The sequence below is a fragment of the Scyliorhinus torazame genome, chromosome 28, assembly GCF_047496885.1.
Source record: "Scyliorhinus torazame isolate Kashiwa2021f chromosome 28, sScyTor2.1, whole genome shotgun sequence".
NCBI lineage: Eukaryota > Metazoa > Chordata > Chondrichthyes > Carcharhiniformes > Scyliorhinidae > Scyliorhinus > Scyliorhinus torazame.
Window position 1 is genome coordinate 10,880,142 of NC_092734.1, and position 13,130 is coordinate 10,893,271.

General features: G+C 51.2%; 1 protein-coding gene across 3 annotated transcripts in view; it reads right to left on the minus strand.

Annotated features, from left to right (window-relative positions):
* Positions 1-13,130, minus strand: part of ascc1 (activating signal cointegrator 1 complex subunit 1) — a 79,190-nt gene that overhangs the window by 55,648 nt on the left and 10,412 nt on the right. For all 3 annotated transcript variants that reach the window (XM_072491459.1, XM_072491456.1, XM_072491457.1), the window contains one exon: positions 4,159-4,256. In XM_072491459.1, the coding sequence (XP_072347560.1) occupies positions 4,159-4,256 (98 nt within the window). The remainder of the gene's footprint in view (positions 1-4,158; positions 4,257-13,130) is intronic.

The window sequence follows — 13,130 nt, forward strand, 5'->3', positions numbered from 1 at the left end:
ATTGAAACACGAACAGGAATCTTGGGAGGACCGTCATCTTCACCGTCTGCACCATCCCAGCTAGTGACAACGGGAGCGCGTCCGATCTCCGAAAATCGTCCTTCATTTGGTCTACTAGCTGGGCCAGATTTAATTTATGCAGCCGGTCTCATTCCCGCGCCACTTGAATGCCTAGGTACCTAAAGCTTCCCCCTGCTATTCTAAACGGCAGCTCCCCCAATCGCCTCTCCTGTCCCCTTGCCTGGATCGCAAACATCTCACTCTTCCCCATATTTAGCTTATACCCCGAAAACCGGCCAAATTCCCCTAGAATCCTCATGATATCTTCCATCCCCTCTAATGGGTCCGATACATACAAAAGCAGGTCGTCAGCATAGAGCGAGACTCTGTGCTCCACTCCCCCCCCCCCCCCAGACCTGCCCCTTCAGGATCTGAGAGCAATTGCCAACGGCTCTATAGCTAGCGCGAACAACAGTGGGGAGAGGGGGCATCCCTGTCTCGGTGCAGTCTAAAATAGCCCGATGTTGCCCTATTTGTCCGTACACTTGCCACAGGAGCCTGATACAGCAACCTGACCCAGTCAATAAAGCCCTGCCCAAATCCGAACCGTCCCAGTACCTCCCACAGATAATCCCATTCTACCCGATCACAAGCCTTTTCTGCATCCATTGCGATCACTAACTCCACCTCCCTACCTTCCAGGGGCATCATGATCACATTTAACAACCTTCTTACATTGGCCACCAACTGCCTACCCTTAACAAACCCCGTCTGTACTACCCGAATAATGTCCGGAACGCAATCCTCAACCCTGGAGGACAAAATTTTGGCCAGCAGTTTGGCGTCCACATTCAACAGGGATATCGGCCTGTAGGACCCACACAGCTCCGCGTTCTTGTCCCGCTTCAGAATCAGCGAAATCGTGGCCTGTGACATCGTTGGGGGCAGCACCCCTCTTTCCCTTGCCTCATTGAACATCCTCATCAACACCGGCCCCAATATCCCAGAGAACTTTTTATAAAACTCCACTGGGTACCCATCCGGCCCCGGGGCTTTACCTGCCTGCATGGCCTTCAGACCCTCCACTAACTCCCAGCCCTTCTACCAGCTCCCCGTACACCTTTGGGAGATCCAGCGCCACCCCCCCCCCCCCCAAGAAGTGCCTCGTTTGTCCGGCCCCGTAGGGGGCTCCGACCTATACAGCCTACTGTGGAAATCCCTAAACGCCTTATTCACCCCTGCTGAATCTCCAACCAGGTTCCCATCTCCGTCATTTACTTTCCCAATCTCCCTGGCTGCCTCCCTCTTCCTAAGCTGCTGTGCAAGCATTCTGCTGGCCTTCTCTCCACACCCATAGATCGCCTCCCTCGCCTTTCTCAGCTGCTCCACCGCCCTCCCTGTGGTTAACAAGCCAAACTCCGCCTGTAGCCTCCGCCGTTCCCTTAAAAGCCCTGCCTCTGGGGTCTCCACATACCTCCTATCGATCTGTAGTATCTCCTTAACCAGTCGGTCCGTCTCTGCCCTGTCTACCTTCTCCCTGTGGGCCCATACAGAGATCTGCTCCCCTCTAACCACCGCCTTCAGTGCTTCCCAGACCACCGCTGCTGAAATTTCCCCCCTGTCGTTGACCTGCAGGTAGTTCTGAATACATTTCCTCAGCCGCTCGCACACCCCTTCGTCAGCCAAAAGTCCCACATCTAACCTCCAGTGCGGGCGCTGGTTACTGTCTTTACTAACCTGCAGGTCAACCCAGTGCGGAGCATGGTCTGAGATTGTGATCGCCGAGTACCCCGTGTCCATCACCCCTGCCAGTAAGGCCCTGCTCAAAATAAAGAAATCAATCCGAGAGTACACTTTATGCACGTGTGAGTAGAAGGAGAACTCCTTTACCCTCGGCTGCCCAAACCTCCATGGATCCACCCCCATCTGCTCCATGAACCCTCTTAGTTCCTTTGCCATTGCTGGCACCCTCCCCATTTTCGAGCTTGACTGGTCCAGGCCAGGGTCAATAACTGTGTTGAAGTCCCCTCCCGTAACCAACCTGTGCGAGTCCAGGTCCGGTATCTTCCCCAGCATCCTCTTTATAAACTCTGCATCATCCCAATTTGGCGCATACACATTTACTAATACCACCTGCACCCCCTCTAGCTTCTCACTGACCATAATGTACCGACCTCCCACATCCGAGACTGTTCTACCTGCCTCAACCACCACCCCCTTATTGATCAGGATCGCAACCCCTCTAGTCTCTGAATCCAGTCCAGAGTTAAAGACCTGACTGACCCAGCCTTTCCCCAATCTAATCTTGTCAGTTACTCTAATGTGCGTCCTCTGCAACATTACCACATCTGCTTTCAGTCCCCAAAGATGCGCAAACACACGTGCCCTCTTGACCGGCCCATTTAACCCTCGAACATTCCAGGTGATCAGCCTAGTTGGGGGGCTCACTGCTCCCCCCCTTTACCGATCAGCCATCCCCTTTTTTGGGCCCGACTCCAGCCCATGCTCCGCGCCTCCACCGGCCCACCCCAGGCAGCCTCAGCCCCCAACCTCCTCTCTGTCCCTTGGCCCAAGTCCCTCCCTCGTCAGCAGAACAGTTTCCCCCCCTCCCCCCACTAGTAACAACAGTCTGTAACCCAACCCCATTGATAAACCAAACTTATGCATCCCCCCACTGCGCTTCCGTGAGCTAGCCCACCCAGTTAGCTTGGTGGCCCCCAACCCTGGCGCCGGATAGTCTCCCACCTATTGATCCCCACCCCCCGCTCATACAAACATACTCCAACATCAAACAATCCCCACACAATTGCCTGACAGAAAAACACCAAAATCTAAACAAGCACACCTCCATACCCAACAGTGCAAATGAAAACCTTATCTCACTCAGCTCTGCCACTGGTCCCAAATCAATACAGAAGGCATAACAAACCGCTTCCACAAAACGAGAAACCTTTTAAAAGAACAGAGAAACCAAAAGAGAAAAAAAAAACATGAACACTGCAGCAAAATTCAAAAGTTCTCAGTCCACCACCAGTCCTTTCCTTTTCACAAAATCCAGCGAGTCCTCAGGCGACTCGAAATAAAAGTGCTGTTCCTCGTACCTGACCCAGAGACGGGCCGGATACAACATTCCGAACTTCACCTTTTTCTTAAAAAGGATCGATCTAATCTGGTTGAAGCCTGCTCTTCTCCTGGCCACCTCCACACTCAGGTCTTGGTAAACTCGCAGGATACTATTGTCCCACTTACAGCTCCGTGTCTGCTTGGCCCACTGTAGAATGCGCTCCTTATCCAAGTACCTGTGGAATCTCACCACCACTGCCCTCGGGGGGGGGTGTCTCCCATTTGCGGCTTCCTCGCAAGTGCTCGGTGAGCCCTGTCCACCTCCAAGGGTCGGGAGAATGCCCCATCCCCCAGCAGCTTCTCAAACATGTCTGCGATGTATGCCCCAGCGTCCGCTCCTTCGGACCCCTCTGGGAGCCCAACGATTCTCAAGTTCTGCCGGCGGGACCTATTCTCTAGGTCCTCCACCTTCTCCAGGAGCTTCTTCTGCTGGTCTCTCAGCATCCCCACCTCCAACTCCACCGCAGTTTGATGTTACTCCTGTTCAGCCAGCGCCTTCTCTACTTTCTGGATCGCCCGATCTTGGGCTTCCAATCTAAGCTCCAGCCGCTCAATCGACTCTTTTATCGGGTCCAAGCAGTCCTGTTTCTGCTTAGCAAAGCCTCCCTGAATAACTTGCATCAGCTGCTCCGTTGACCGCTGGGTCGACAAACCAGAGGTCCGGTCCTCCGCCATGCTGTCTCCCGCGGCAGCTTCAGCCCAAGCCTTCTCTGTCTTTCTGTTTCTGCCTTTACGAGCACTTCTAGTCCTTCTCTCCATGCACCAATGTGGGAATTCAGTACACAATTGCTTCTGTCTTCAGTTTTCAGGGGAAAAGGTCCAAAAGTCCAACCCGAGTGGGAGCCATCAAATGTGCAACTTGCTCCTTCATAGCCGCCACTGGAAGTCCATGTTATTTGTCACTTATCTGCCCAAGCCCAAATGTTGTCCAGGTCTTGCTGTACGCAGGCACAGGATAGTGTACAAAAACTGAAGCTTACCTCTAACAAACATTTCATGCACTAATAAAAGATTCCCTTTGGACACCAAGCTCACCGATTTCCCCCTCCATTCCAAGTTTAGGGATTGTTATGGAAGTTCGTGTTTCAGTCTCCAATCTCCGCTTAGTCTCCCCTTTCTTCCCGATTACGTATCTGTGCAAAAAAGGAAAACTATTAGTTTCTATTAGTTACATGGGTAAGATGGGTATAGAGGGTTATGGGCCAAGTGCGGGCAACTGGGACTAGCTTAATGGTAAAAACTGGGCGGCATGGACTGGTTGGGCCGAAGGGCCTGCTTCCATGCTGTAAACTTCTATGATACTTCTCTATGATTCTATATTTTCATCACGCTGAATGTATTTCACGGTCAGGTGATGACACTCTTGCTCGTGGAACGCATTAAACTGTCAAAATGTTTTTTGAAGCCATTAATCCTCAGGCAGGATAAATATCAAGAGTTCGCCTTCCTGGAAGTGACGCATGTTAACCATTTATGATGGATTTTAGCAGGGCGGCACGGTGGCGCAGTGGGCTAGCCCTGCTACCTCACGGCGCCGAGGTCCCAGGTTCGATCCAGGCTCTGGGTCACTGTCCGTGTGGTGTTGGCACATTTCCCCCCCGTGTCCGTGTGGGTTTCGCCCCCACAGCCCAAAGATGTTCAGGGTACAAAGAACAAAGAAAAGTACAGCACAGGAACAGGCCCTTCGGCCCTCCAAGCCCGCGCCGACCATGCTGCCCGACTAAACTACAATCTTCTACACTTCCTGGGTCCGTATCCCTCTATTCCCATCCTATTCATGTATTTGTCAAGATGCCCCTTAAACGTCACTATCGTCCCTATAGGTCTAAAAATTGATAAATCTCCGGGCCCAGATGGGCTACATCCTAGAGTTCTAAAGGAGATGGCTGAAGAAATATTGGATGCGTTAGTTATGATCTTTCAAAAGTCACTGGAGTCAGGGAAAGTCCCAGAGGATTGGAAAATCGCTGTTGCAACCCCCCTGTTCAAGAAGGGAACAAGGAAAAAGATGGAAAATTATAGGCCAATTAGCCTAACCTCGGTTGTTGGCAAGATTCTAGAATCCATTGTTAAGGATGAGATTTCTAAATTCTTGGAAGTGCAGGGTCGGATTAGGACAAGTCAGCATGGATTTAGTAAGGGGAGGTCGTGCCTGACAAACCTGTTAAGAGTTCTTTAAGAGATAACAAATAGGTTAGACCAAGGAGAGCCAATGGATGTTATCTATCTTGACTTCCAAAAGGCCTTTGATAAGGTGCCTCACGGGAGACTGCTGAGTAAAATAAGGGCCCATGGTATTCGAGGCAAGGTACTAACATGGATTGACGATTGGCTGTCAGGCAGAAGGCAGAGAGTTGGGATAAAAGGTTCTTTTTCGGAATGGCAACCGGTGACGAGTGGTGTCCCGCAGGGTTCAGTGTTGGGGCCACAGCTGTTCTCTTTATATATTAACGATCTAGATGACGGGACTGGGGGCATTCTGGCTAAGTCTGCCGATGATACAAAGATAGGTGGAGGGGCAGGTAGTATGGAGGAGGTGGGGAGGCTGCAGAAAGATTTAGACAGTTTAGGAGAGTGGTCCAAGAAATGGCTGATGAAATTCAACGTGGGCAAGTGCGAGGTCTTGCACTTTGGAAAAAAGAATAGAGGCATGGACTATTTTCTAAACGGTGACAAAATTCATAATGCTGAAGTGCAAAGGGACTTGGGAGTCCTAGTCCAGAATTCTCTAAAGGTAAACTTGCAGGTTGAGTCCGTAATTAAGAAAGCAAATGCAATGTTGTCATTCATCTCAAGAGGCTTGGAATATAAAAGCAGGGATGTACTTCTGAAGCTTTATAAAGCATTAGTTAGGCCCCATTTAGAATACTGTGAGCAATTTTGGGCCCCACACCTCAGGAAGGACATACTGGCACTGGAGCGGATCCAGCGGAGATTCACATGGATGATCCCAGGGATGGTAGGCCGAACATACGATGAACGTCTGAGGATCCTGGGATTATATTCATTGGAGTTTAGGAGGTTGAGGGGAGATCTAATAGAAACTTACAAGATAATGAATGGCTTAGATAGGGTGGATGTAGGGAAGTTGTTTCCATTAGCAGGGGAGACTTGGACCCGGGGGCACAGCCTTAGAATAAAAGGGAGTCACTTTAGAACAGAGATGAGGAGAAATTTCTTCAGCCAGAGAGTGGTGGGTCTGTGGAATTCATTGCCACAGAGGGCGGTGGAGGCCGGGACGTTGAGTGTCTTTAAGACAGAAGTTGATAAATTCTTGATTTCTCGAGGAATTAAGGGCTATGGAGAGAGAGCGGGTAAATGGAGTTGAAATCAGCCATGATTGAATGGTGGAGTGGACTCGATGGGCCAAATGGCCTTACTTCCGCTCCTATGTCTTATGGTCTTATGGTCCCTGCTATCCCTGGTGGATTGGCCACGCTAAATTGCCCCTTCATTGGAAAAAATGAATGTAAATAAATTTAAAAAACAAAATGATGGATTTATCAGGCAAATCAACCTCACTTTAGAAACTTAAACAATTGTTGGTTTAGTGAAGGAAATTTTGACTTCTTTATAAAGCCGCTCCACTTCCATTGAAGAGAACTAACTGGCATTAACCTGTACTTGTCTAGAAATGAGGGGAGTTGATGTTTACCCACTGCTGAAATGCAAGGAGGCCGTGCTCAGTTTGTACAGGTAACCTCACCAATCTAATACTTAACTTGCATCTTCTATTTAAAACTGTTCAATGCTAAATATAAACTTGGGAAGGATCAGTTTCCAGTGTCTCGCAAATGGATCACTCAGCATTTCAGTCAAAGTGGGTAAGGACCTGCTGGATTAAATCGGCTTTCAAAAAATGTTTCTTGTCTTGCTGTGAGTTTAGAAGCTGACTGGTGGACGATCAGTGTTTGTTAGTTCCCCGCCCTACGGCACAGCCTGGTCTCCAGTCGTCGCAGATTCCCCTGCCACCGGACCTCGCTCCGCTGGCACCGTCCGGTGGTTGGTGTGTAACGACCACTCCACGTTCAAACAATCCGCAAACAGGCATCTTCCAGCCCCAACCCCATGCCACGCACCTAAATGAATTCAGGATCTGGAATGTCGGGACCCCAATGGATGGATAACCCCAATAGTGACAGACCCGAATGTCTCTCCGCCATCATAACCCTGGAACATTGGTGCTACAACACTGACATGGCCTCCCTGAGCAAGACATGACTGGCAGGAAAAGGCCAGCTTAAAGAACAAGGCGGTGGATACCTTCTTCTGTAAAGGGAAACCAGAAGAATGCCACCTCCACGGGTCTGGCTTCACTGTAAAAAACAAATTTGACAGACGTCTCAATGAATTGGGGGCAGCACGGTAGCATTGTGGATAGCACAATTGCTTCACAGCTCCAGGGTCCCAGGTTCGATTCCGGCTTGGGTCACTATGTGGAGTCTGCACATCCTCCCCGTGTGTGCGTGGGTTTCCTCCGGGTGCTCCGGTTTCCTCCCACAGTACAAAGTTGTGCAGGTTAGGTGGATTGGCCATGATAAATTGCCTTTAGTGTCCAAAATTGCCCTTTGTGTTGGGTGGGGTTACTGGGTTATGGGGATAGAGTGGAGGTGTTGACCTTGGGTAGGGTGCTCTTTCCAAGAGCCGGTGCGGACTCAATGGGTTGAATGGCCCATCGTTCTGCACTGTAAATTCTATCATTCTATGATCTTTGATCTATGAATCCCCTGCAGGTAAGTGAGCTCACACTGGCTCACAAGCAGTGATTTAGCACACTGGGCTAAACAGCTGGCTTGTAATGCAGAACAAGGCAGCAGCGCGGGTTCAATTCCCGTACCCGCCTCCCCGAACAGGCGACGGAATGTGGCGACTAGGGGCTTTTCACAGTAACTTTGAAGCCTACTTGTGACAATAAGCGATTATTATCATCACAGCCGTCAGCCCCTAAGCCCCAACCCTAGATGCATTGGGCGAGGAAGAAAAGACATTCTACTCCAGCCTCGACCAATTGCTGTCCTGCATCCCAAAATAAACAAGCCGATTCTCTCGGCGACTTCAATGCCCAGGATCAGGAAGGATGCAAACCTTTGGAAAGGTGTGTTAGGCAGGGGAGACGTAGGGACAGCAAACACTAACGGAATCCTCCTCCTGACGAAATGGCTAGAACATGGTCATCACGAACACCCTGTTCTGCCAGAGAGACAAGCACAAGACCTCATGGCAAGACCCCCGCTAGAAGCACTGGCACCTCACAGACAACATTATCATGACGTGGAGATGCCGGCGTTGGACTGGGGTGAGCACAGTACGAAGTCTTACAACACCAGGTTAAAGTCCAACAGGTTTGTTTCGATGTCACTAGCTTTCGGAGCGCTGCTCCTTCCTCAGGTGAATGAAGAGGTCTGTTCCAGAAACACATATATAGACAAATTCAAAGATGCCAAACAATGCTAGGAATGCGAGCATTAGCAAGTGATTAAATCTTTACAGATCCAGAGATGGGGTAACCCCAGGTTAAAGAGGTGTGAATTGTATCAAGCCAGGACAGTTGGTAGGATTTCGCAGGCCAGATGGTGGGGGATGAATGTAATGTGACATGAATCCCAGGTCCCGGTTGAGGCCGCACTCATGTGTGCGGAACTTGGCTATAAGTTTCTGCTCGGCGATTCTGCGTTGTCGCGGGTCCTGAAGGCCGCCTTGGAGAACGCTTACCCGGAGATCAGAGGCTGAATGCCCTTGACTGCTGAAGTGTTCCCCGACTGGAAGGGAACATTCCTGCCTGGTGATTGTTGCGCGATGTCCGTTCATTCGTTGTCGCAGCGTCTGCATGGTCTCGCCAATGTACCACGCTTCGGGACATCCTTTCCTGCAGCGTATGAGGTAGAACAGTAGAAAACAATACAGGGAAATCTATTGTCAACTTGTCAGACTACACCCTTCAACCAGACGAAATCGAAGTCCTCAGCAGAGGGCTCAATTTCTGCACCACCACCAAAATGGACCCCATCAGTCTCGCGGCAGACACGGAGGAATTCATCAGGCGAATGAGGCTCCGGGAATTCTTCCACAGACCCCAAGAGGCCAACAGCGAACCCAAGAAGACTACCAATGAACCGGAACAGCAGACCGAGAGATCTGCGGTGCGGCAACCGAAGAGGAAAGAGTCGAATTGGACCCCTCCGGAAGGCCGCTGCCTTAGACTCGACATGTATGCTCAAGCCGTCAGGAGTCGCGTCAATGCCAGATTCATCAGTCGCATTCACAAGACAGCCCCGAACGTCACCCAAGCACAACGCAATGCCATCCGCGCTCTCAAGACCCACCGCAGCATCATCATCAAACCAGCAGACAAAGGGGGGGCCAGTGTCGTACTGAACTGATCGGACTACTGCAAAGAAGTATACCGACAACTGAACAACCAAGAACACTACAGACAGTTACCCGCAGATCCGACCAAGGAACACATCCGCCAACTTAACAGACCGATCAAGACCTTGGATCCAGATCTTCAGAGCACCCTACGTGCTCTCATCCCACTTACTCCCCGCATTGGAGATCTCTACTGCCTCCCGAAAATACATAAGGCCAACACACCAGGCCGCCCTATCGTTTCAGGCAATGGGACCCTGTGTGAGAACCTCTCTGGCTACATCGAGGGCATCTTGAAACCCATCGTACAAGGTACACCCAGCTTCTGTCGCGACACGACGGACTTCCTACAGAAACTCAGCACCCATGGACCAGTTGAACCAGGAACATTCCTCGTCACAATGGACGTCTCGGCACTCTACACCAGCATCCCCCATGACGACGGCATTGCTGCAACAGCCTCAGTACTCAACACCGACAACTGCCAATCTCCAGACGCAATTCTGCAACTCATCCGTTTCATTCTGGATCACAACGTCTTCACCTTCGACAACAAGTTCTTCATCCAGACGCACGGAACAGCCATGGGGACCAAATTCGCACCCCAATACGCCAACATCTTCATGCACAAGTTTGAACAGGACCTACTCACCGCACAGGACCTTCAACCGACGTTATACACCAGATACATCGATGACATTTTTTTCCTTTGGACCCACGGCGAAGAATCACTGAAACGACTACACGATGACATTAATAAGTTCCATCCAACCATCAGACTCACCATGGACTACTCTCCAAAATCAGTTGCATTCTTGGACACACTCGTCTCCATCAAGGACGGCCACCTCAGCACTTCGCTTTACCGCAAACCCACGGATAACCTCATGATGCTCCACTTCTCCAGCTTCCACCCTAAACACATTAAAGAAGCCATCCCCTATGGACAAGCGCTCCGTATACACAGGATCTGCTCAGACGAGGAGGAGCGTAACAGACATCTACAGACGTTGAAAGATGCCCTCGTACGAACGGGATATGGCACTCGACTCATCGATCGACAGTTCCAACGCTCCACAGCAAAAAACCGGACCGACCTCCTCAGAAGACAAACATGGGACACAACTGACAGAATACCCTTCGTCGTCCAGTACTTCCCCGGAGCAGAGAAACTACGTCATCTTCTTCACAGCCTTCAACACGTCATTGATGACGATGAACATCTTGCCAAGGTCATCCCCACACCCCCACTACTTGTCTTCAAACAACCGCGCAACCTCAAACGAACCATTGTTTGCAGCAGACTACCCAGAACAGTGACCACGACACCACACAACCCTGTCATGGCAATCTCTGCAAGACGTGCCAGATCATCGACATGGATACCACTATTACACGTGAGAACACCACCCACCAGGTACGCGGTACATACTCGTGCGACTCGGCCAACGTTGTCTACCTCATACGCTGCAGGAAAGGATGTCCCGAAGCGTGGTACATTGGCAAGACCATGCAGACGCTGCGACAATGAATGAACGGGCATCGCGCAACAATCACCAGGCAGGAATGTTCCCTTCCAGTCGGGGAACACTTCAGCAGTCAAGGGCATTCAGCCTCTGATCTCCGGGTAAGCGTTCTCCAAGGCGGCCTTCAGGACCCGCGACAACGCAGAATCGCCGAGCAGAAACTTATAGCCAAGTTCCGCACACGAGTGCGGCCTCAACCGGGACCTGGGATTCATGTCGCAGTACATTCATCCCCCACCATCTGGCCTGCGAAATCCTACCAACTGTCCTGGCTTGATACAATTCACACCTCTTTAACCTGGGGTTACCCCATCTCTGGATCTGTAAAGATTTAATCACCTGCTAATGCTCGCATTACAAGCATTGTTTGGCATCTTTGAATTTGTCTATATATATGTGTTTCTGGAACAGACCTCTTCATTCACCTGAGGAAGGAGCAGCGCTCCGAAAGCTAGTGACATCGACATTATCATGAGTGAGGGACCGCAAAGATGTCCGCACCACGACTGGAGCCGACGACTGCTGAACTGACCAGCGGCTAACCGCTCGACCATGTACGTCAATCTGGCCCCAAGCCGACACAGGCAAAAGGAGGAGGCTCGCTGTTGCTGGAATCAAGGCCCTAAGAAGAAAGAGCTGCTCAGCCGGTGCCTCACAGCCAACCTGGCGATGACCAGCGAGCCAGAGCCGGAGAGCTCCCACAGCCCCTGGTCCGCCCTAAAATCCACCAGTCAGCAGCTGAGAGGAGACGCTCAGTCTCTCGACCAAGAAACACCAGGACTGGTTTGACTAGAATGATCAGGAGATACAGGAAATTCATCACCATTCTCCGCCTGTTCCACGATGACATGCAAGTTGTGATCCTCACCAACGGATCCACCACAAACCCGATCCGAGTGCAACCTAGGGTCAAGCAGGGCTGCTTCATTGCACCAATGCTCTTCTCCATCTTCCTCGCTGCAAAACTCCACCCATCACTATGAAGCTCCCTGCCAGAGTGGAGCTAGTCTACAGGATAAATGAGAAACTGTTCAACTTCCAGGCCAGAGGCAAGACCACCCCAATTTCTGTCCGAGTTGCAGGACACATGTGACGCTTGTGTGTCACGCACTCAGAGACCGAACTACAAACCAGCGTTGACGCATTCACCAAGGCATTTGAGAGAATAGGCGATCAGACTAAACATTTGGACGGGACAACATGGACCATTTCCCGTACCTTGGGAGCCTCCTCTTGGTGCGAGGAGACATCAATGATGAAATCCAGCATCGACTCCAATGCGCCAGCACGGCCTTCAGACTCCTGAGGAACACAGCGTTCGAAGACCGAGGCCTCAAATCCAGCACGAAGCTCATGGCCGACAGAGTAGCCGTGGTCCCCGCCCTCCTGTATGCACCAGAAACATGGACAATGCACAGCAGACACCTGGAGACATATCACCAACGCTGCCTCCGCAGGATCCTGCAAAGCCACTGGCAGGATAGGTGTACCAACGTGAGCGTCCCCTCCCAGGCCAATATCCCCAGTATTGAGGCACTGGTCACACTCGACCAGGTGTGATGGGCGGGCCCCATGCCCAATAAACTCCCAAAATAAGTGCTCCATTTTGAGCTCTGCAATAGCAAGCGATCATTAGGAGGGCAGGGGAAACTGTATCCGGACATCCTGAAAACTTGCCTAAATGCAACATCCCCACTGACACGTGGGAATCGCTTGCCCTAGAGTGCGCACAATGGAGAAGAAGCATCCTCGAAGGTGCCAATCACCTTGCGCATCGAGTGGAGCGTGTGGAAGCCATCCGTCCGAGCGTGCAGAATCCAGAGCGTCGCACCCACCTGACTCATCGATCTCCAGCTAACCCACCTATGGCAGAGTCTGCAGCTCCAGGTTTGGTCTATTCAGCCATGGCAGACCCAACACCCCCCCAAGAGAGGAAGCAAGTCATCCTCGAGCCTGAGCGACTGCCAGAGAAGGAGTGTATAAGCAGCTAAGACCCACAGAATCCCTACAGTGCAGAAGGAGGCCATTCGGCCCATCGAGTCTGCACCGACCCTTCCGAAAGGCCACCCAGCCTAGGCCCACTCCCCTGTCCTATCCCAGTAACCCCACCTA